The following is a 25,002-nucleotide window of genomic DNA, read 5'->3' as shown; positions in this document are numbered from 1 at the left end:
TAGGAGGTGGAACAACATGGTTGGTTAAGGCATATTGAGCAGGGCTAGAGGCTCTACAGTGAAATAAGACAGTCATCACTAACCGGGACAGTAATGGACGAGGCATATTGATTTTAGAGAGAGGCATGCGTAGCCAAGTGAACATATGGGTCCAGTGAGTGGTTGGGATGGCTGGGGAGACGGCGATTCAGACAGTTAGCAGGCTGATGCTAACAAGCTAACAGTTAGTAGGCCGGGGCTAAACAAGCTAGCAGTTAGAGGACCGGGGCTGGCAAGCTAGCAGTTAGCAGACCGGGGCAGGCAAGCAAGCAGTTAGCAGGGGCTAGCAGTTAGCAGACCGGGGCAGGCAAGCTAGCAGTTAGCAAACCGGGGCAGGCAAGCTATCAGTTAGCAGACCGGGGCTAGTAAGTTAGCCTTTGGGGGACGTCGCGATGGGGGTAAGTCTGTTTTTGCCTCTTCGTGCGGTGACGTCGATAGGCCAGTCGTGGAATTAGTAGGGTTCCAGGTAGACCTAGGTAGCTAGCAGGCCTAGCAGCCTGAGGGGCCTGTTGGAGTCCTCTGGCAGATTATGTCGGTATTCCAGTCGTAGAGGATCGGCAGGGTTACGTGCCCCGTACCGGCAGTAGATGGGGTCCGGATATTGTAGCCCAGGAGCCCTGGCCGGGCTAGCTTCAGGCTAATTGGTGCTTGCTCCGGGATGGAAACGCTAGCCAGGAATGGTCACCCAGGATTGCGGTTAGCTAGTTGCGAAGATCCAGATGAAAATGTTCAGAGTTTGCGATAGGAATCCGGGGATATGGAGAGAAATAGGTCCTTTATGCTCTGGTTTGAGTCACATTGTTCGAACTGGCGAGCGCTTTCCGAGCTAAAGGTTAGCTGATGACCGCTAGCAATGGTTTGCTAACTGATAGCTGGTAGGTAGTTAGTTGGCTAGCTTCAGTTGAGGGATTCCAGATCTGAAGTAAATAGAAATACTTTAGAAAAAAGCAGATCCACGCCACATTGGGTGAGACGGGTTGCAGGAGAGTATTTAGAAGTTGAGGTTTAAGAAAATATTTTAAAAAGATATGCGAAGAAAAAGATGTAAAAAGATTTATACAAGGGCAGGACAAAGACATAGACGTCTGACTGCTACGCCATCTTGGATTGAGAATGTCTGTGGAACTTGTTCAGTTTATGTCTCAGTTGTTGAATCTTGTTATGTTCAAACAAATATTTACACATGTTAAGTTTGCTGAAAATAAATGCAGTTGACAGTGAGAGGATGTTTTTTTTTGTTGAGTTTATTATTGTCTTTAAAAGGGACCAAGCCCATAAAAAACATATTTCTTATTTTACTGCCTAAGTACCTGCAACAGATATAGCACTCAGTATGGACCCATGACAATCCTACGTTACAGAAAAAAGGTTTAGCATTTTGTCACAAAAGGATTGCAGACTGAGCCGCATTGTATGTTTTGTATAGTGTATACCGTTTCCTTTAGATACAGGAAACTGTCCAACAGCATAGATGGAAAATAGACTCATGTGTGCTGTATAGCCATTTTATGTAGCCACGCGTAAAGTAACCATCCATCTTCCTTCATCTCTCTCCCTTTCTCCTTCAATTTGCCTATCTCCCTCCATCTTCCTCTCTCCCTCCCTTTATCTTCCTCCATCCCTCCATCAATCCATCAGTGGTTCTTTCCATTACATCACTGGTGTTTCCCTCGAGACAGCCCTCGACCCAGCGTGTCATATCACCTACTCACATCATCACACGGAGCCTGTGCCCCGCCACCCTCTCCGCTCCCCACCCGCTCTCCGCCTGCTGCCTGCTCCCTGTTCCGCTCCCCACCCGCTCTCCGCCTGCTGCCTGCTCCCTGTTCCGGCTGCATGCTAGAAATGCCACCAACCCAGACATAATTTCAAAGGGCTGTGCTGTACTCCTTTATTTCTCTATCGATCGCTCCCTCCCTTTCTCTCTCTCTAAATCATCTCTATTTCAGAGCACCAAGATACAGCACATTTAGATGGGTTCATTCCCTTCAAACATGTTACTCTGTCTCAACAAGGGAGTGGATTGTTTTTTAAATGTCTTGTGATATCAAAGATGGTATAAAGTACAAAGATAGAGTACCTTTTACATTCTTGGTCAGAAATGTAGGCCAATGGATTATAATTGAAAGGTCATATTCACCTAGTGGAACGAATGCCATGATATGAAAGGACAGGGAAGAGGGATCATGTAAAAATGAAGACACAAGCAGAAGTGTCACAGACCTGTAGTTAACTTGAGGGAAAAGTTGCACTTAACCAGATCTAGAATCACATTAGCCAACCCCCAACCTTTTCTATTGGAAAGATGGAAAAACATCTCATCCAGAAACTACTAATCAATACTCTACTTAAGTCAACAAGCCACTTAAAAATATTTGGGGGGGCTGGCTTGCTGGAAGATCAGGATGACTCCTTATGTCTGTTTAAATTAATTTTCAGAGGCTCATGAATGCAACTTAATTACACCTACATGGGTATTGGTTTTCTAATTCAGATGAATGACTATGACCTGAAAAAAAATCTAATGTGGTCTTTCATAACACAAGAGTAACAAAAAGCACAGTTGCTTTCAAAGTAATAAAAAATTGCTTTCAAAGTAATCGAAAGGGATTCTATCTGGGTCATACAATCCATTGTGCTAGGAGAAACATACAAAAGACAACAGAAAAACCAGCTAGTAATACTTCAAAGGAGATGGAGGCAGCAACAGTGTGCAGCTAACCTCTCCCAATACTTCAGAACCCCAAAAAATCTAAAACCCATAACTGCAGGACCACATAGGATCATGTCAAGCAGACAGCTGATTAAAACAAAGCATCCCAGATGTAGATCTGCTCGTGTTGGTGCTGTTTTACGTCCATTTGCCGGATTAGTGATCTGGAGTGGCTCGCATTCATATCTTCATACATTATTTACTCACATAGCTGAACTTTCTGCTGTGCCACAAAGTCTGTAGCATTAGTAAAAGTCCCCTACAGATGCATTACTTATAAAACATCTCTGCACTTAGCAAAAGAGTGTCATCTGCACTGCTATTTTAGTTATCAGTTAATCTGACTATTCACTCATTATTGATTTAATTGACTCGATTTAATCCCTCAAATTGCTGAAATAAGTCAATTAAATCAATAATGAGTGACACCTATAGTTGTCTAATGTTGGTGGAGAATATTATACTCCTGAATCACTATGATGAATATAATAGTTTTACTTGAGTGTATTTTTAACAGAGCTGAGTGTTACTTTGAAGTCAAAAGTGTAGGAATACAGGTGAAATCAGTTATTGACAGAGACATGCTGGCGTAGTGATTACTTTCGAAAAAGCTATTATTTCAATACCCTAAAAAGCCTGCCCCCCCCCCCCCAAAAAATAAAAATAAAAGATGTCTATTTGTTTAGCTCGTGGCCCACCACTTAGATTAGATTTTGAGCACAAGTTTGAGCACCCTTTCTGTATAGCCTTGCTCGGTGTATAATATATCATAATGATTGTGGTTAGGCTATTGCATCTATTGCATCTTCGACAAAATTGCTTTCGCCCTTAAACACAGAAATTGCATTCCATATCCTGATAAAAGCAACCCATTCATGAAGAAGTACTGATATTATGCTCTTCTTTTCAATCGCTGAAGAAAATCTGCAGCAGTTTAGAGGACATTTCTATGTGCTTGGTGTAACCTACTTTAGGTGCCTATTTGCTGTAGGCATTCTTTTCAAGCCAGTAACCAGGGTCTATCGATGCCTTTTTCACATTTACAGTATATCTATGTGAATAAACTTGGCTAGATAGTGACATATTTAACGTTAAACCTCTTTGATGTTAAGTCCCATATATTGGGGACTTCTAGCAGTTCTGGACCAGTTCCGACTGACATCTTTGTGTACAAAGCGCTCTGTGAACATCGTAGAGTCCAGTGCCTTATTGTGCCAGAAAACCCCATCGGTCTGCTCTCCGTTACCACTCTGTCAGTGGAGCTGACTTGAACTGTCAGGTTTCACATTTGCATATGAAGTGACATGTCACATTTTCTGTCCTATCCATAAAATGAATCGATTTGCTCTCCCTCGGCTCGACGGAGCCCAACCTGGGAGATAGCACAAGAAAGGGGGCAGTCTAGCAATCATATTCTCATCTTGCTGTGATATTCTCAGCTGGATTTAGAGCTCTCAACATGAAAAAATACTAAATAATTTCATAGAATTTAAAAACAACCACTTTTGCTTGGTCACAGAGGGATGTAATCGCTTTGTGTGTGAAGATGAAGTTGTAACGACTCTGCAGACATTCAAATGGTGTCTGTCTCTGCATTGCTCTGAGGAGGCTTGGCAGATAATGCTCTCTCGTCAGTTACAGTGCCTTCAGAAAGAATTCGCCCCCCTGACCCCCTCCAAATTTAGTTGTGTTACAAAGTGGGATTAAAATGGATTTAATGTCATTTTTGGTCAACGATCTACACAAAATACTCTGTAATGTAAAACATTTTAGGAGAAATATCACACTAATATATCTTGATTGGATAAGTATTCACCCCCCTGAGATAATGCATGTTAGAAACACCTTTGGCAGCGATTACAGCTGTTAGTCGTTTTGGGTAAGTCTCTAAGAGCTTTGCACACCTGGATTATACAATATTTGACCATTTCTATTTTCAAACTTCTTTGGAACATTTACATTTTAAAAAGTCTCATAAATCCATGTAGGCATCACAATAAATCCATTATTTATTTTAGACAGGTCTAAAGAAACATAATATGAAGAAAATGTAATCTATTTCAGAAGAGCAAAATAGCATACTCTGAGTTGTCCTTATGTTAGGCCCTGATCTGGTTATGCCATATGGCTGTGGGCTACACTAGTTCATTTACTAGCAGACAAGATTTACTTAGAATATTATTTTATAGTATGAAGAATACAATTGAAAATATAAAGATCTTTTCTCCAAACAATTTTAGGTTGTTCATTTAGAGTTCTTTATGTAACTAGTTGTGATAAAAATGTTGGGCTATATGTTTTGATTTTGAATACACTCTAAGGCTGCATGATGCGGCTCTAATGATGATTTGAAATAAGTTGCATGAAAGGCATGAGCTCTGCTCTATTTTTTGTGCAGGCTGTACACACTTCACCAGTCTCTAATTCACAATTTGACAAGCACTTGATAATGCCTCAAATTTCCCAGCTGCATCCCCTTTGCGTGGCTGTAATGCCCCATGAAAAAAATCCATGCTTTTTGCGGACAGCGACCGTTGTGCCCTTGGGCTGAAAATAATAATTATAATTCCCTTTTCCCGGCTGCTTGCTGAAGCACCTCTTACTCACATGGCTCTTCGTCACGTGTTCGGGTCTTTCTCACAGGCTACAAGTGAAGACAGTCCAAATGTATTTTTTGTCAGCCAAGTAAGCCTACCAAACCGCAAAAGCACTAGCCTATGTCAATCTACTATCCCCCATAGTACAAAAGTTGACGTATTCTATTCTGTGGGTGTCACGCCCTGACTTTAGTTATATTTGGTTTCTTTATTATTTGGTTAGTTCAGGGTGTGACAAGGGTGGTTTGTTTAGTTTTTGTATTGTCTATGGGTTTTCGTCTTGTCTAGGGTTTTTGTTATCTATGGGGATTTTGTATTGTCTAGGGGTTGTAGGTTTATGGTGGCCTGAGTGGGTTCCCAATCAGAGACAGCTGTTTATCGTTGTCTCTGATTGGGGAGCCTATTTAGGTTGCCATTTTCCATGTTGGTTTGGTGGGTAGTTGTCCATGTTTAGTTGCCTGTGAGCACTACTTTGGCGTTTCGTTTGTTAGTTTGTTAAGTGTTCTTTGTTGAATTAAAAGATGTATTCCAATCGCGCTGCACCTTGGTCCACTCCTTTAAACGGCCGTGACAATAACAAAGGGGTTGAATACTTATTGACTGAAGACATTTCAGCTTTTCATTTTTTATTAATTTTGAAAATGTTTTAAAAAAGCGATCAAATTGTCATTATGGGGTATTGTGTGTAGATCAGTGGCACAAAATGACAATTTAATCCATTTAAAATGCAGGCTGTCACACAACAAAATGTGGAAAAGGTAAATTGGTGTAAATACTTTCTGAAGGCACTGTATATGAAATGGGGCAAAATGTGTACTGTCACTAAATATGATGATACTTATTTTACAGTTATAAGAAAAGTGAAATATTATAGTAAGTCCTATATAATTGAATTGTTACTATATTGTTACTATATTTAATTTCCATCATTTCAAGCCCTATTCACCCGCCATGCTTTTTCATAATTTCATAATATTTGTACTATGGTAGGTACTTGCGCTTATGTCCTCGAAAGTGATTACTCCTCAACAATGTATAACTATTTTTATCAGAAAGGTGAGTTCCAGACCATTCTAGAACAATGCAGCATTACGAGATCTTGAGACTATAAAATCTACATTTTTGTGAAAATGTAGATGTTGACACTGCCTTGTTCTGTTCAATGTTCTCTACCTATATAGTACTCTAAATACCCCAATTAATATTGTTAAGTTCAAAAGAAAACAAAATAAAAATTACTTACACCATCCAAACCAATGAGGGTTCGGAATATTAAAGCCAATTATCTCAGAAACATATTTTTGAAGATAGAACCTTATAATCCCATGCTCTCGATTTCTAGTTATTGTTTATGGACATGAAAAAAGATATATATCTGTTTAGGCGGAAATCTACATTTTGCAATAACGTTCAAGAGGTTTTAAGAACTGAATTAGTAATTTCATCGTGGCACAGGTTGAATGGAATAACACGCTGTTGCTAAGTGACTATGCTACTGTAAGAAATCAAACTGACTTCAGCACTAAACACACAAGTGTCACACCCTGATCTGTTTCACCTTTCTTTGTGCTTGTCTCCACCCCCCTCCAGGTGTCGCCCATCTTCCCCATTATCCCCTGTGTATTTATAGCTATGATCTCTGTTTGTCTGTTGCCAGTTCGTTTTGTTCATCAAACCTACCAGCGGTTTCCCCCTTGCGCCTGTCTTGTCTATAGTTCCTGGTTTTCTAGTTTGCCCGGTTTTGACATTTCTGCCTGTCCTGAGCCTTCTTGCCGTCCTGTACCTTTGCCCCACTACTCTGGATTATCGACCTCTGCCTGCCCTGACCTTGAGCCTGTCTGTCGTCCTGTACCTTTGCCCCACTACTCTGTATTACTGACTTCTTCCTGACCTGACTCTGAGCCTGCCTGCGGTCCTGTACCTTTGCCTGCCTATGTTCGATTTAATAAACTTTTGTTACTTCGACACTGTCTGCACCTGGGTCTTACCTTCAAACCTGATAAGTTTATTACAGCCCAAGCTTCTCCTAATCAGTATATTCATACCACAGAAGAATGAGTGATTTAAAATATACTATTGTGTGCCAAGACAAGACGATACCTTTGATAAAAACACTTGTTCTTGGCTAGTGTGTCCGTCGCCCCAAATTTTAACCATTGTTTTGCATTGGCGGGGGATCTGGGCACATATCCATGGCAACCAGTGTGTGTGTGTGTGTGTGTGTGTGTGTGTGTGTGTGTGTGTGTGTGTGTGTGTGTGTGTGTGTGTGTGTGACTTACCCTGCGGTCCTTCTCCAGGCGCTGTCTGTGGCGAAGGCTGCGTTTGCTCCTCCTCTGATGGGTGTTCTGGGGGTAGAAGTGAAAAAGACCCTCGCCAAAGGGAAGCTGGGAAAGAGAAAGAAAATGGTGTGAGAGAAGGTGAGAAAGAGAGAGGGAGGGATGGAGTGAGAAGTTGGTGGAGGGAGAAGGAAGGTAAAGAGATGACAGGATGGAAAGAAAAATGGGGGAATGAGAAAGAGGGGTTGACAGAGGCAGAGAGAGTGATAGAGAGAGAAGTACACAGGTGAGAAAGTAAAAATGAAGCAATAGACAGAAATATATAAACAGAAAGTAATGGTGTGAGTGACAGAATGAATAGAGAGCAGATGAAAAAGCGAGAGAGAGAGCTACAAGGTCAGCATCAATACATTCTCACTACACAGGGTCTATTTTAAGACAGTGGGGTGCACTGCTGGAATCAACTAGGAAAAATCATTGCGGGAAGAACCTAGATGCATGGTATGAGCCATGCCTAAGGCTCCCTAGTCAGATGAAATACCTCCAAATGCTGTAATAAAGGCTGGGGTGCCAGGTCACTGTTTTTAATGAAACACATTCTTATGGGCCAGTCTGATGTGCCAGTCTGATCTATGGGAATCAGTATGCTTATGGAGCTATGGTAATGTCTGATTAGCAGACTTCACTGCAATGGTACAGTACAGTAAGACTAGCCGTAAATAGCCGATATGAGAGGATGTTCGAGAACAAATCCTTGGCTTCCCTTTTCACTGGATGTTAGCTACAGTAAATGCTGGTGATTCAAGTCAAATCAAAGTTTGTTGGTCGTGTACACAGATTTGCAGATGTTATCGCAGGTACAGTGAAATGCTTGTGTTTCTAGCTCCTACAGTGCAGTATTGCCTAGCAATAATAAATCAAATAAACACATAATCCAGATGTTCTTTCTTTAAATGAAGATTAATTAACAAATATCAGAATGAGCAATGACCTAAATATAAACATGCAATGGTGTGTAAAGTCAGTATGGACAGTATATCAATAGAAAAGGTGTGTACAGCATTAGTTACATAAGATGAGTCATGACTAGAATACAGTATATACATATAACGTGGGTAAAACACTATGTAAACATTATTAAAGTGACCAGTGTTTAATGACTCTATATATTACTTTCCTTTACTTTCAACCTAATAAATAAAAGGTGTACAGCCATGTACAGTGCCTTGCAAAAAGTATTGATCCCCCTTGGAGTTTTTTCTATTTTGTTGCATTACAAACTGTAATTTAAATTGATTTTTATTTGGATTTCATGTAATGGACATACACAAAATAGTTTAAATTGGTGAGGTGAAAAGGAAAATATAACTTGTTTCAAAATATTCAAAACAATACAAAACGGAAAAGTGGTGCGTGCACATGTATTCCCCTTTGCTATGAAGCTCCTAAATAAGATCTGGTGCAACCAATTACCTTCAGAAGTCACATAATTAGTTAAATAAAGTCCACCTGTGTGCAATCTAACTGTCACATGATCTGTCACATGATCTCAGTATATATACACACCTGTTCTGAAAGGCCCCAGAGTCTGCAACACCACTAAGCAAGGGGCACCACCAAGCAAGCGGCACCATGAAGACCAAGGAGCTCTCCAAACAGGTCAGGGGCAAAGTTGTGGAGAAGTACAGATCAGGGTTGGGTTATAAAAAAATATCAGAAATTTTGAACATCCCACGGAGCACTATTAAATCCATTATTTAAAAAATGAAAGAATATGGCACCACAACAAACCTGCCAAGAGAGAGCCGCCCACCAAAACGTATGGACCAGGCAWGGAGGGCATTAATCACAGAGGCAACAAAGAGACCAAAGATAACCCTGAAGGAGCTGCAAAGCTCCACTGCGGAGATTGGAGTATCTGTCCATAGGACCACTTTAAGCCGTACACTCCACAGAGCTAGGCTTTACAGAAGAGTGGCCAGAAAAAAAGCCWTTGCTTAAAGAAAAAAATAAGCAAACACGTTTGGTGTTCTCCAAACGGCATGTGGGAGACTTCCCAAACATATGGAAGAAGGTACTCTGGTCAGATGAGACTAAAATTAAGCTTTTTGGCCATCAAGGAAAACGCTATTTCTGGCGCAAACCCAACACCTCTCATCACCCCGAGAAAAACATCCCCACGGTGAAGCATGGTGGTGGCAGCCTCATGCTGTGGGGATGTTTTTCATCGACAGGGACTGGGAAACTGGTCAGAATTTAAGGAATGATGGATGGCGCTAAAWACTGAGAAATTCTTTAGGGGAAACCTGTCTCAGTCTTCCAGAGATTTGAGACTGGGCTGGAGGTTCACCTTCCAGCAGGACAATGACCCTAAGCATACTGCTAAGGCAACACTTGAATGGTTTAAGAGGAAACATTTAAATGTATTGGAATGGGCTAGTCAAAGCTCAGACCTCAATCGAATTGAGAATCTGTGGTATGACTTAAAGATTGCTGTACACCAGTYGAACCCATCCAACTTGAAGGAGATGGAGCAGTTTTGCCTTGAAGAATGCTCAAGTTTTCAGTTTTTTTGTCTYATTTCTTGTTTGTTTCTCAATAAAAAAATATTTTGCATCTTCAAAGTGTTGTGTAAATCAAATTATACAAACCCCCCAAAAATCWATTTTAATTCCAGGTTGTAAGGCAAAAAAATTGTAAAAATGCCAATGGGGGTGAATACTTTCGCAAGCCACTGTACAAAGGGTACAAACACAGCAAAGCGATACAGCCCCCTCAACCTGTGGTAGAGGCGCACTGAACAGGTACAACTCCGGGAGATGACATCATCAAAGGGGAAATGTCATGGTCAAGGCCAATGCCATTGCCAATAATAACCTTGAACACATGAATAGTAATCATACTATACTGCAGSTAAGTACAATAACCTATTCAATGTAATTATTTATATATATAACATTTCTCCCCCTTAATTTCAATCCCCGCTGTGAGAAAAAAACATAAGATGAACAAGTAAACCATATCAGTGTTTTCTTTTCTTTTCAACACGTTAGAACTTCTGCTGGTGTTACTGCAGTCTCTTGGGCCCAGCTTTGATGCACCTGTATTGTCTTTGCCTTCTACATGGTAAAACAGGGTGAACAGGCCATGGGTTGGGTGTCTGTGGTCCTTGAATATTTTCTTGGCCTTCATTTGACACCGGGTGCTGTAAATATCCTAGAGGGCAGGCAGAGTGCCCCCGGTGARGCGAACCACACCACCTTCTGGAAGAGTCTGCGGTTGCGGGCAGTGTAATTGCTGTACCAAGCGGTGATACAGCCCGACAGGATGCTCTCAATGGTGCATCTGTAGAAGTTTGTGATGGTCTTAGCAGTCTTGCCGTATTTCTTCAGCTTCCTGAGTTTTAAGAGGCGCTGTTGCACCTTCTTCACCATGCTGTCTGTGTGAAGGGACCATTTCAGGTTGTCGGTGATGTYCACACCGAGGAACTAGAAGCTTTTGATCATCTCCTCACATACACTCCCCATATGTGGATTGGGAGCGTGCTCCCTCTACTGTCTCCTGTAGTSTACGATCAACTCCTCCATTTATGTTTAGGGAGAGGTTATTTTCCTGGCACCACTCCTCCAGGGCTCTCACCTCCTCCTTGTAGGCTATCTCATCGTTGTTGGGGATCAGACACTGTTGTGTCTTTAGCAAYCTTGATGATTGAGCTGGTGACGTAAGTTGCCACGCAGTCATGGGTGAACAGGGAATACAGGAGGGGGCTGAGCATGCACCCTTGTGGGGCCCCCGTGTTGAGGATCAGCATGGCGTAGGGGTTGTTGCCTACCTTCAACGCTTGGGGTCGGGTCGTAAGGAGGTCCAGGACCCAGTTGCAWAGGGAGGGGTTCAGACCCAGGGCCCTGAGATTAGTGATGAGCTTGGAGGGCACTATGGTGTTYAAGGTTAAGCTGTAGTCGATGAACAGCATTCTTACATAGGTATTTCTCTTGTCCAGGTGGGATAGGGAAGTGTGCAGTGCAATGGCGATTGGATCATCCATGGATCTGTTGGGGCGATATGCAAATTGTAGTGGGTCTAGGTTGTCGGATAAGGTYGAGGTGAAATGGGCCTTAATAACTAGCCTCTCAAAAACACTTCTTGATGACAGAACTGAGTGCTACAGGGCGATAGTCATTTAGTTCAGTTACCTTTCCTTTCTTGGGTACAGGAACAATGGTGGAAATCTTGAAGCAAGTCGGTACATCAGACTGGGATATGGAGAGATTGAAAATGTACATAAGCACTCCAGCCAGCTGGTCTGCATGTGCTCTGAGGACGTGGCTTGGGATGCTGTCTGTGCCGACAGCCTTGCGAGGGTTAACATGCTTAAATGACTTACTCACGTCGGCCACGGAGAACGAAGGCACACAGTCTTCATGAGTGTCGGGGACCGCATCGGCGGCTCTATGTTTTCCTCGAAGCGGGTGAAGAAGTTMTTTATCTTATCCGGGAGCGAGGCGTTGGTGTCCTCGACATGGCTGGCTTTCCGTCTGTAATCCGTGATTGTCTGGAGTCCTTGCCAAARACGGTGCATTCGGAAAGTGTTCAGACCACTTCACTTTTTCCACATTTGGTTACGTTACAGCCTTATTCTAAAATGTATTAAATCAATGATTTTCTTCATCAATCTACACACCATACATTTTTGCTTGTTTGATGGTTCGTCTGAGGGCATAGCGGGATTTCTTATAAGCGTCCAGATTAGTCTCCCGCTCCTTGAAAGCGGTAGCTCTAGCCTTTAGCTTGATGCGGATGTTGCCTGTAATCCATGGCTTCTGGTTGGGATAMGTACATACAGTCACTGTGGGGAAGATGTTGTCGATGCACTTATTGATGAAGCCAATGACTGAGGTGGTGTATGCCATTGGATGAATCCCGGATGAATCCTAGCAAAACAGTCCTGTAGTGTAGCATCCGCGTCATCTGACCAGTTCCGTTTTGAGCGAGTCTCTGTAAGGAGATCCTCGCCCTYAGCTCATCTACATTATTGTTCAGGGACTGAACATTAGCGAGTAATATACTWGGAAACGGTGGATGGTATGCACGCCGCCTGAGTCTGAATAGGGCCCCACTCTTTCTACCTCTACTCTGACGTCACCATTTTGGTGCAGCCCCCGGAATGAATAGAGCTACACAAAGAGCTACACAAAGGTGAAGTCGAATTTCTGCTCAAGATTCTGGTGAGTGACTGCAGATTTAATATTCAAAAGTTATTTCCGGCTGTACGTTCTGAGCAAATAATGTAAGAAATTACACTGAAAAAAAACAACATACTGCAAAGTTAGTAGCTTGAACCAGGGTGACCGTGTCTGTCGGCACCATCTTGTTTAAAGTATACATTAGGGAATTGGCTTAATGCGGAGGTGTGTGTGTGTGTGTGTGTGTGTGTGTGTGTGTGTGTGTGTGTGTGTGTGTGTGTGTGTGTGTGCTGTGTGTGTGTGTGTGTGTGGTGTGTGTTTGTGCGTATGCATTGTATTTTTGTTTTGAAGTATATGCACCGGTATGTGTTTCCATGCTTGCTAAATTAATTAAGCATGAATAAGAGATCATTGAAACTGCACAGATATGGATACAAATAACGCTGGAGATTACATAATCCAGAGGCGGTGTATGTGTGAAGGAGTGGATGGATGAGGGTAGCCTACTGTATGATAGTGTTTATAGTACAAGTCAGAGATGCTGCCATTAAACCTCAGTCAAAACAAAACGCATTCAGTATCTAATTATCCATGTCAAATTAAACATCAAATCATGAGTAGCCAAGAGTGGCATGCCGTTATTTGAATGCTGAGGTGAACATCTTAATTCACAACACCACAATACCCTCGATTTCTAGGCTACGCCTCAGTGCCTTGCTCTCCAGCTAATTGCACTGCACTCTTACGCTGACATTTGACAAGGCAGTACAGTCAGGGMGATCATTTTCCCTCTTCAGACAAGGCCTGCATTCACAGGGATGTTTAATAAGTGGTTGGATAAATAGATGGGTGATCAACTGCCACATCTGAAGAGAAAGCAATCTGTTGATTTCTGATAAAATGGTGTCAATTTTCTACATTGAGAATTCAGTTAATTAATCTTGAATATAGAGCATGAAGTATACAGTGCCTTCAGAAACTATTCACACCTCTTGCATTTTTCCACATTTTGTTGTGTTARAGCCTGAATATAAAATTGATTACATTTAGATTTTGTCACTGGCCTWCACACAACACCCCATAATMTCAAAGTGGAATWAMGTTTTTAGAAATGTCTTGAGMCAATAAGTATTCAACCCCTTTGTRRMMGCAAGCCTAAATAAGTTCAGAAGTTAATATTTGCTAAACAAGTCAAACTGTAAGTTGCAAGGATTCATTCCATGATTTTGTAATGACTACCTCATCTCTGTACCCCATACATAGAATTATCTGTAAGGTTCCTCAGTTGAGCAGTGAGTTTCAAACACAGATTCGATCACATAGACCAAGGAGGTTTTCCAATGTCTCGCAAAGAAGGGCACCTATTGATATATGGGTAAAAATAAAAATGCAGACATTGAATATTCCTTTGAGCATGGTGAAGTTATTAAATACACTTTGGATGGTGTATCAATACACCCATCCAGTACAAATATACAGGCGTCCTTCCCTATCTCAATTGCCGGAGAGGAAGGACACCGCTCAGGGATTTCACCATCAGGCCAAAGGTGACTTTCGGTTACTTTTCGGTCCCTGTCCCAATACTTTCGGTTACCTTTCGGTCCCTATCCCAATGCTTTTAACCGCTAGGCTAKAGCATCCATTCCCACATTCATGATTGTCAACGGAAGAGACAAGTGCAGAATCTTCCATTCTTGCAGTTCAACCTCCAGTTACTGCTGGTGGCTTGAACACTGTGCTTGACAATGCCTGCCAAACGGTATATAATGGCAAATGATCAAATACATAAAACAATGTTAAACATAAAGACATTTCAGAAAAGGGGATCTAATTCTGCACTGGACATGATTCAAAATGTCATAATGGTGTTTAGAAGCTTMAGAGAGAGGAAAGGACACCAAAAGAGAAATTATCCAATTCTGCACTAAACAGGACTAGAAACACAAACATATTGATATCAACCTTTCCTGTTAGTTCTCCCAGTCCCTGGGAAGATGTTGCACAATACTTGATTTTGTGGTGTTACAACACACCATGTAATGTTTCAAAACATCTCAGGATGATGTGTTTCAATACTCCAGTAAAGTTAAGGTTTCGTCTCCTTCAAATTTGTGGCAGCTCAGTTGCCACTAGTTTTGTTGTACAAAGCATTTGATTTGAACACTGTGCTATTAGCCTGCCTTAATTAATTCATATAATCTATTCACCCCACATTTCTCATTTCCAAAATTACTGGGGGACATAAAATAGATTGGCAAAATGTTAGAATTTAGCKGAAATGAAGGCTGATTTTATATTTATGTTAATGTAGCCTAAGGCGACATAGGCCTAGATATTATGTAACAAAATAAATTACACAGATCAACTTAATTGATGGTCATCTGAAAAACAAAACAAATTGGCAAAGGCATATTTCAAATAATAGGCTATATATTTTAATGTTTTAACTGAAGTCATAACAAGTATTTATCTTGGTAAAATCATAGCCAAAATAGGATTTTTTTTATATTCTAGGCAATATAAATAAATAAATAAACGTTAGCATTTTTTTAAGTGGAGTTGAGTGACAAAAACACTGGACATGTTCATCAATGCAAATGATTGGCTTGATGGGAATATCGAATCGACAACCCATCATTAGCCTACATTATGCACATTTTCTGCAACATTGTAGCCTAACATGTCTTACCTTCCGGGCACTATGAAACCCGTGCTCTGTTGCAAGTTGGTGCGCTTCATCATGTGCACCTTCATGCAACTGAACCAAGAGATGATTTGTAAAGATCCCATCCTCTGTGGCGTGTGTCGCAAGAAACAGTGCTTTGAGTAATATCAATACAACTGCTGTCCCATATCTGAGAGATRCAATCATCATTTCTAGCTTGTATCAAGGTGCCTGTCGAAGTGAATTCGGTGTGCTCCTTTGAAGAGACGTATGAATTAGTCCCTTTGGGAATACATCTCCTCCGCAGCGGAGGGCTAGTGGAAGTGGGACCGTCCTTCASGTTTTAGCGTCTCTTTGACGTGGGCGATGCTACGAGACGATTCGATGGATGATTGTGTTTGGGACCAAACCTGCATCCTCAGCTTTCTCTCCTCCTTCATCTATCATTTATCAGCCCCTCTGTTCGGGTCCTCTATTCGTGACGTTCCACCAATCGGCTCCGGCGGGTGTGTCTCCCTCCTCTCTATCTCCGCTCTGGTGCGTTTTGGAAGAGAGGAATGTTCGCACTTTCGAGCGCACGAGGACACTTTCAGGACCCTGGAGAATTCCTTCTCTGGTCAGAAATTGTGCTAAGCACTCTAGCGCGGCAGACAAGGAAAGTCCTGAATAGAAACACCTACAGCATCTAGGCCTATATTGTGCTCCTCAAATAACTTTGTGTATGATACCTTGTGTTATTAGACTTTGTGGTGTGCAGAAAAATACACGTGTCCAATTACAGCATCAGGCATAAACATTGGCTATATATGCTGACTTTGTAGCGTTGGGCATAGAAAAAGTGCTGCCTCAATTATTTATTTCATGCACAACGATATAGACTGTAGCCTATACTTGYATGCTGTAGTCTCTATGTGGGCAGCTGGTTCACAGAAACTATTATACTGTAACAGAGAAGACTGTGTTGAGAAGCAGAAAGAAACAAAGAAAAAATATAATCAAATTTGGGAGTTTTACATTGAGCCAATCTGATACCCAAGTTGTTTCTAAATATTGTGGTGCAAATGTGTGTGGAGAGAATTTGGGAATGTGTGTTTGGGATTGGGCTCCCAGATACAGACATGATATTTTCCTTTTTCTCTGCTTGCTGTGTGATGGGTCTGAGGCTATCTTCTTCTGTGTGAAATGAACCAGAAAATGCCATTCAGGTCTCTAAAGGGGGCATTGGTTGGAGGTCTGGACCCAAAGCAAACCAGGGTACAGGTCTTTGAGTATATAACACAAAACCATGTCGCATAAACCTTGTCTTTTCACACAAGCAGCTATGAACATTTGGTTGTTTTCATTACGTGTTCTTGCAAGGATTGTGTCTGGCACCATTGTGATCTACCCATCAATAGAGCAGATCTTTGCAGGTCCCTGACTCTTTATAACCATGGGAGATCAGACAATGGTGCTCCTTTGGCCTTGCACTGTAATCAACAGGAGAATGGAGATGATGTGAGGAGCTTCAAAACAACAGTCAAAGCAATCTTTTTCACTATATCTTTAATATTATTCCAGAGCTGTGTTGTACACACCATGCTGTAGATCTATTACACCCTCCACTGCTTTATGAAAGGTGACATCTCACATTGTGACTGCCCCTGAAAAAGTAGATTTTCTCAAAGAGAAAGCATTATCTGCTGAGTATGTTTGGGGATATTTGGAAATGAACCAATACCAAACAGCAAGTTATTTGATTATGACTTCTCTCATTACAGTTCACAGACACAATCTTAAAAAAGGGCAAGCCAAAATGTGTGTCATCATTCTCAATTTGATGATTCCACGATATCTGTAGCAGTATTTCTCTCAGGTACAGTGACCTCATCTCAAAGGTGTATCTGAGAATGAAAACAGCGAAACCAGACATGAGTAATCTTGGACTGCTTTCATTTTCTTATTTCTTTGTTTTTTATATTACAGCTTTACACATGTTTTCCATCGATCACTTAGAGTAAAGCTGTGTCAATTACAGTTACTAACATGCCACATAAAGGTTTGGCATGATGGATCATGCAAGGGAATAGCTATACAGTAGTATCCTCCCCAGAGACTGGCCTGATATCATCATGGGAAAAAGACATAGATCCTACTAATGAGATGTGTTTTTATATAACATTATCTTCTCCAGTAATCAGTGTTTCCATTCTCCCTGCAGACTCCCTCCCACACACCTGCTTTTTTACAGTGGTGAGACAATTATTTATTTAGCCAGGCACGGTAGGCATCCTTATTTCTTCCTGCGGGAAAGAAAACTGTAAGTCACAAACTAGGCACACCAGGCATCTGCAAACCAATGTTGACAAACGCTGGGAGAGGTCAGTACATTCTGTTTTGCAGGTTTTAAATAGCAAATATTTGACAGTTTTGTCGCACAAATTGTCACTTTGCTTCTCATTAAACTGAATCCATCCATCAATCAAATCCATTAATCCATTATATGAAATAGCTCTTTGATTGTAATGACAAAACAATACAAAGTTCAATAAACATTGTGTGGGGGTGTTCATTTCAGTCGCATAGGCAGAAATTGCCATGTGGCTGGGCATGAGTCAAATTTACTGGGCCAACATTTTCCAGCAAAATACAGCAAAAACACCCAAATATATTTAAAAGAAAATTTGTGCAATCAAGTTACATCATTTAACACAAAACACAGGATAAATGTGACCAAGAAACACCCCACATGTCCCTTGTCCCATTATTAGGCCTATTGCCTACACTGCTGACAGAACAGGCAGACTGTCCGAGTCCAACAGTAAACAAACAAATGAAATATACAACATAATAGGCGGTGCGTGAGTTTCATGTTTGTGGAAGCAGCTCAGCCCAGAATGTTGCGTTGACACTGACATCATGTGACAGTGTGTCGTGAAGAATCATGATGAATGTGGCTATAAGAAGTGTTTCAAGGCCAGGTAGAAGAGATTGCTCATAAATAAAAGTTGTTCACAAGATAAAAAATGTTGACAGAGGAGAGGGTAAATTCTCCATGCAATTTGTTTCACTTTGTTCTGCTGATTGATTCAGCACACTGCTCAGCTAGCTAAGTAGCTAGCTAGATAGCTAACATTTGATTGCACCTCTGTCCTATCTATCTAGCTAGGAAACATTAGCTACCCAGCTAGCTAGAATGAGGTAAAACCTCACTTCCTTACGGGCCGCCACCAGGTGGTAAGGGTAGACAACAACACATCTGTCACGCTGATCCTCAACACAGGGACCCCCGAGGGGTGCGTGCTTAGTCCCCTGCTGTAGTCCCTGTTCACCCACGACTGCGTGGCCAAGCATGACACCAACACCATTGTTACGTTTGCTGACGACACAACAGTGGTAGGCCTGATCACCGACAACGATGAGACAGCCTATAGGGAGGAGGTCAGAGACCTGGCAGTGAGGCACACTGCCAGGACAACAACCTCTCCCACAACGTGAGCAAGACAAAGGAGCTGATCGTGGATTACAGGAAAAGGAGGGCAGAATACGACCCCATTCACATCGACGGAGATGTAGTGGAGCYGGTTGAGAGATTCAAGTTCCTTGGTGTCCACATCACCAACAAACTATAATGGTCCAAACACACCAAGACAGTCGTGAAGAGGGTCCTTTCCCCCTCAGGAGACGGAATAGATTTGACACCGGTCCCCAGATCCTCAAAAAGTTCTACAGCTGCACCATCGAGAGCATCCTGAACGGATGCATCACTACCTGGTATGTCAACTTGGCATCCGACCGTAAGGCGCTACAGAGGACGGTGCTTACGGCCCAGTACATCACCGGGGCCAAGCTTCTTGCCATCCAGGACCTACAGTTAAAGTCGGAAGTTTACATATACTTAGGTTGGAGTCATTAAAACTCGTTTTTCAACCACTCCACAAATTTGTTGATAACAAACTATAGTTTTGGCAAGTCGGTTAGGACGTCTACTTTGTGCATGACACAAGTAATTATTCCAACAATTATTTACAGACAGATTATTTCACTTATAATTCACTGTATCACAATTCCAATGGGTCAGAAGTTTACATACACTAAGTTGACTGTGCCTTTAAACAGATTGGAAAATTCCAGAAAATTATGTCATGGCTTTAGAAGCTTCTGATACGCTAGTTGACATCATTTGAGTCAATGGGAGGTGTACCTGTGGATGTATTTCAAGGCCTACCTTCAAACTCAGTGCCTCTGCAGATGCAGATGTATTTTTTCTTCATAATAAGCAGGAGTAATATTCTTAGATCAGAATGACAGCAGACTGTACTTAAGTTATCCTAGATCAGGATTCATTGTTTGAATGTAAGATGCCAATCTTTGCCAATGTATTTTTTCTTCATAATAAGCAGGAGTAATATTATATTTAAACTTGTTTTTTAGGCTTCAAACTTTTCTAATGAATAGCAAATAACCAGAATTCATGTTTTAAATACAAATAACCAACTCCGTCTCAACTAAAATAAAAWAAAATTGTAAAAAAAAAAAGTACACTTTGCTACTTCATTCTCATTTAAAAATAAATGCTTCACCTTTACAGGACAATTCGCTTTGAAACTAGCTTGCTATAGAAGGAATAAAACCATAGATTATAATAGGATTCACCATCTACAGTCTGCTGTCATTCTGATCTAACAATATTACTCCTGCTTATTATGAAGAAAAAATACATCTGTTTAACTTTGTAAACTAAAGGTGTGTTTAGAATTATTTTTGTTGTATTAATGKTATTTAATCTCTCCTCAGCCTAATATTATTCTGTTTGTCCTGTGGGTACCTTTGCCACTGTTCCACCCCTTGTGTATTGCGCTGTCATGGTGTATTTGTATTTGACATACAAATCATTAAAATCCAGACGGAAAATATTTACACAAGAAGACACCTAATATCACACAGTCAAACTCTTCAGTCATTTAGTAAAATCACCATTCTGCGATTTCTCACCGTTTTAAACATTGCACAGTGTTTCAACAAGGGCTCTTTATGTCATCGTTTTTATCTGAGCAGTCAACACCCAAATGTTTTTCTAAAGTAATCTAGTATCATTTCATTTCAACCCCCAACATTTCAACCCCCAACATTGTAAAAAATACAATGTTGTCTGCGATGATGGTGGTAGCCTGGCGTTTGACGTTGTTCTTGTCTACGTACTCTCGTATATTTGTGAATTTGTGTTAATTACATTCTTGTGTTCTTTTGAGATTTTTGCCAGTAAGTGGCAGCCTAATATCAGCCTAATATTATTCTGTTTGTCCTGTGGGTACCTTTGCCACTGTTCCACCCCTTGTGTATTGCGCTGTCAATACACAAACTGGCTGTAACCAGAATAGAAAGAGGAGTGGGAGGCCCCGGTGCACAACTGAGCAAGAGGACAAGTACATTTAGAGTGTCAAGTTTGAGAAACAGAACCCTCACAAGTCCTCAACTGGCAGCTTCATTAAATAGTACCTGCAAAACACCAGTCTCAACGTCAACAGTGAAGAGGCAACTCTGGGATGCTGGCCTTCTAGGCAGAGTTGCAAAGAAAAAGCCATCTCAGACTGGCCAATAAAAAGAAAAGATTAAGATGGACAAAAGAACACAGAGACTGGACAGTGGAACTCTGAATAGAAGGCCAGCGTTACGGAGTCGGCTCTTCACTGTCGACGTTGAGACTGGTGTTTTTTACTCCTCTCGACAGTTTAATACTTTCTGAGAAGTAGCCATTATTTAGGTGTAGCCATTACAAAAGCCTTTTCAAAGTCAGCAATGAATACCAGGCCTGGTTTACAGAAAAGTTTGGCCTGGTCTCCCAGATGTTTCATAATGTTCTATTGTTTCCAGTACTTGTATTATATTCTCTCCAATCTACCATCCATGTAAAAAACCTGTCTGATTAGGATGAATAATATCCGACAATACCTTTTTAATTCTATGTGCTTTGCATCTTGCTAGAATTTTTGCGTCACAAAACTGAAGTTTAAGGGGCCTCCAATTGTGGACTGGATCTTTATATTTACCACCTTGGTTCTGTTTCACTAACAGTGAAATCAGACCTGATTGAATCTCTGATAATCTACCATTTTTATAGGAGTCGTTAAAAAATGCTGATAATGGTCCTCTGAGTACATCAAAAAAGGTTTGATATGACTCAACTGGTATGCCATCCAGCCCTGGAGTTTTCCTGGACGACTTAAAGGCTTTGATTGAATCCTCTTCTGTAATTTGGCCTTCACATGAGTCTTTCTGTACAGCTGTTCATTTTACATTATTAATAAATAAAAAATCTTTGCAATTAACTTTGGTTAGTGGAGATGGAGGAAACATATGCTTAAAGTATGTTGCTTCCTCTTTCGAAATATCGTTTGGTGAATCATGGGTGACTCCATCATTTGGAACAAATTTCGTAAATTATTTTTGAAGATTAGATATTCCATCCAGTTCACTTTATTTTTTATAAGATATATCACTTGATCTTTCTTGAATAAGTTCCTCCAGTTCTTTTTGTTTTTCCTCTAACTTATACTGTGCGTCTATGGTACAGTTTTCATTTCTATCTACTGTATCTGTACTATTAGACCGTCTATTTTCTTTGTTAATATGAACTATTTTGACCTAAATTGCTTTTGTTTTAAAGATGAGTATTGAATTGCATGGCCTCTAAAGGCACATTTAAAAGTGTCCCATACAATAATGGATCTGCTGTACCTACTGTATGTTATGTTGGAAAAATCTGTTATAAATATTCTGTGCTGGTTAAAAAAAAGTTGTCATCCAATAGGCTTTGATTAAATTCCATTTGGAAGTTCAGTAAGAGTAATGTACAGTATATGCCAATTATTTGATGGTCCGACCGCATTCTGTCCCTTATCAACACTTTGCTTTTACTTTTGGTGCCAGCAAGAATGAAATGAGAAAGTAGACAAGACGACTAGCTTGATTAAGCCTCGGCCATGTATATCTCACCATATATCCACTAGTTCCAATATATCCATGATATTCGTGATTTCCTAAAGTGCATGAGGGTGATAGTTTGTAATGTGATTTCCTTTACGATCCATTGAGGTATTTAAAACCGTATTATAATCTCCCACCATAATAATAGAGTATTGTATTGCTTGTACACTTGATAAATTATTATATTTTCCAAGAAACGTGGATCATCATTATTTGGACCAAACAGATTAATATTCCAAATCTGTTTATGGTCCAATAACATATTTAAAATACTGTTCCTGGATGGTTGAGAGAAGTTGCTCTCGGAGGATGTGTTGGTACCATTCTTTATTCATGGCTGTGTTCTTAGGCAAAATTGTGAGTGAGCCTACTCCCTTGGCTGAGAAGCAATCCCACACATGAATGGTCTCAGGATGCTTTACTGTTGGCATGACACAGGACTGATGGTAGCGCTCACCTTGTCTTCTCCGGACAAGCTTTTTTCCGGATATCCCAAACAATCGGAAAGGGGATTCATCAGAGAAAATGACTTTACCCCAGTCCTCAGCACCTTTTGCAGAATATCAGTCTGTCCTTGATGTTTTTCCTGGAGAGAAGTGGCTTCTTTGCTGCCCTTCTTGACACCAGGCCATCCTCCAAAAGTCTTCTCCTCACTGTGCGTGCAGATGCACTCACACCTGCCTGCTGCCATTCCTGAGCAATGTGATGTGAGTACTACGGGTCGGTAGTCATTTAGGCAGGTTACCTTAGTGTTCTTGGGCACAGGCACTATGGTGGTCTGCTTAAAACATGTTGGTACAGTATTACAGGCTCGGACAGGGAGATGTTGAAAATGTCAGTGAAGACACTTGCCAGTTGGTCAACGCATGCTCGCAGTACACATCCTGGTAATCCGTCTGGCCCTGCGGCTTTGTGAATGTTGACCTGTTTAAAGGTCTTACCCACATTGGCTGCGGAGAGCGTGATCGCACAGTCTTCCAGAACAGCTGGTGCTCTCATGCATGTTTCAGTGTTATTTGCCTCGAAGCGAGCGTAGAAGTAGTTTAACTCGTCTGGTAGGCTCGTGTCACTGGGCAGCTCTCGGCTGTGCTTCCCTTTGCAGTCTGTAATGGTTTGCAAGCCCTGCCACATCCCACGAGCATCAGAGCCGGTGTAGCCGGTGTAGCTTTAATTTTAGCTTGTATGCGTCTCTTGTATGCATCTCTGTGTATGGAGTAAAGGTGGTCCAGCGTTTGTTGCACTTTTAACATGCTGATAGAAATTTGGTAAAACGGATTTAAGTTTCCCTGCATTAAAGTCCCCGGCTACTAGGAGCGCCGCCTCTGGGTCAGCGGTTTTTTGTTTGCTTATGTCGGAATACAGCTCATTCAATGCTGTCTTAGTGCCATCCTCAGTCTGTGGTGGTATGTAAACAGCTACGAAAAATACAGATGAAAACTCTCTAGGTAGATGGTGTGGTCTACAACTTATCATGAGATACTCTATGTCAGGCGAGCAATAGCTTGAGACTTCCTGAGATATCGTGCACCAGTTGTTAATTGCAAAAATAAAAAAATTGATCGTGTTTGATCCAGAAAAACACCGGTTCCAACTTGCACAACGTGACTACAAAATATCTACAAAGTTACCTGTAAGCTTTGTCCAAACATTTCAAACTACTTTTGTAATACAACTTTAGGTATTTTTTTATGTAAAAAATCGATAAAATTGAAGACGGGATATACTGTGTTCAATACTGGAGGAAAACAAAGTGTAGCTAGCTTTCAGGTCACGCGCCTCTAACAAAGAGTACACTTCCCTCTACCCTCATTCTGAACAGTGTTACTTCTTCATTTCTCAAAGGAAAAACCTCAACCAATTTCTAAAGACTGTTGACATCCAGTGGAAGAGATAGAAACTGCAAAAAGGTCCCTTAGAAATTTGGATTCCCAATGAAAACCCATTGAATAGAGAGTGACCTCAAAAAAAAGAATCTGAATGGTTTGTCCTCTGGGTTTCGCCTGCCAAATAAGTTCTGTTATACTCACAGACATGATTCAAACAGTTTTAGAAACTTCAGAGTGGTTTCTATCAAAATCTAATAATAGGTTTTGGGCCTGAGTAGCAGGTAGTTTACTTTGGACACACTTTTCATCCGGACGTGAAAATACTGCCACCTATCCCAGAGAAGTTAACTCACCACACTTTTCCAATCACAAAAACACACACCCCATCTTCCATCACAACCAGACTCTCCCCACATATGCACCCGCACATACTCACATGTGCCTTCTATGCAGTCTGTTTGCTGTTTTTATCTCTATCATGTTGATTCATACCTAATTTCGGGCTTTTGAGTACTTTTGTGTTCCAGTTTCTTACATTTGAAGATGTATTATTTAAATAATTGTCCTTTCTTCTAATGCTGTCTTTAATCTAATTATAAATACTATAAATTGAAAGTGAATAAAAATTATTTTACAACATTCCCTATCTTAAATGGTATTGTGTATTTGTAGTTAATTACTTTATCACTTGTTGTATTTTATTATTTTCCTTTTTTTATTACAATCCCTACAATAGA

The 25,002-nt window shown here is 41.0% G+C and overlaps 1 protein-coding gene across 1 annotated transcript in view; it reads right to left on the bottom strand.

The window, feature by feature from the left end:
- Positions 1 to 15,909, bottom strand: part of LOC111977791 (neuroendocrine convertase 2-like) — a 65,507-nt gene extending 49,598 nt beyond the window's left edge. Inside the window, exons 1-2 of the mRNA XM_024007455.2 lie at positions 15,498 to 15,909; positions 7,629 to 7,733 (exon numbers count right to left, since the gene is read on the bottom strand). Coding sequence (XP_023863223.1) covers positions 7,629 to 7,733; positions 15,498 to 15,683 — 291 coding nt within the window. The 5' untranslated portion in view covers positions 15,684 to 15,909. The remainder of the gene's footprint in view (positions 1 to 7,628; positions 7,734 to 15,497) is intronic.
- Between the last annotated feature and the right edge of the window lie 9,093 nt (positions 15,910 to 25,002).

The sequence above is a fragment of the Salvelinus sp. IW2-2015 genome, linkage group LG18 (assembly GCF_002910315.2).
Source record: "Salvelinus sp. IW2-2015 linkage group LG18, ASM291031v2, whole genome shotgun sequence".
NCBI classification, from domain to species: domain Eukaryota; kingdom Metazoa; phylum Chordata; class Actinopteri; order Salmoniformes; family Salmonidae; genus Salvelinus; species Salvelinus sp. IW2-2015.
The sequence above is the reverse complement of the archived record's forward strand: the minus strand, read 5'-3'. Positions and strand labels throughout refer to the sequence as shown.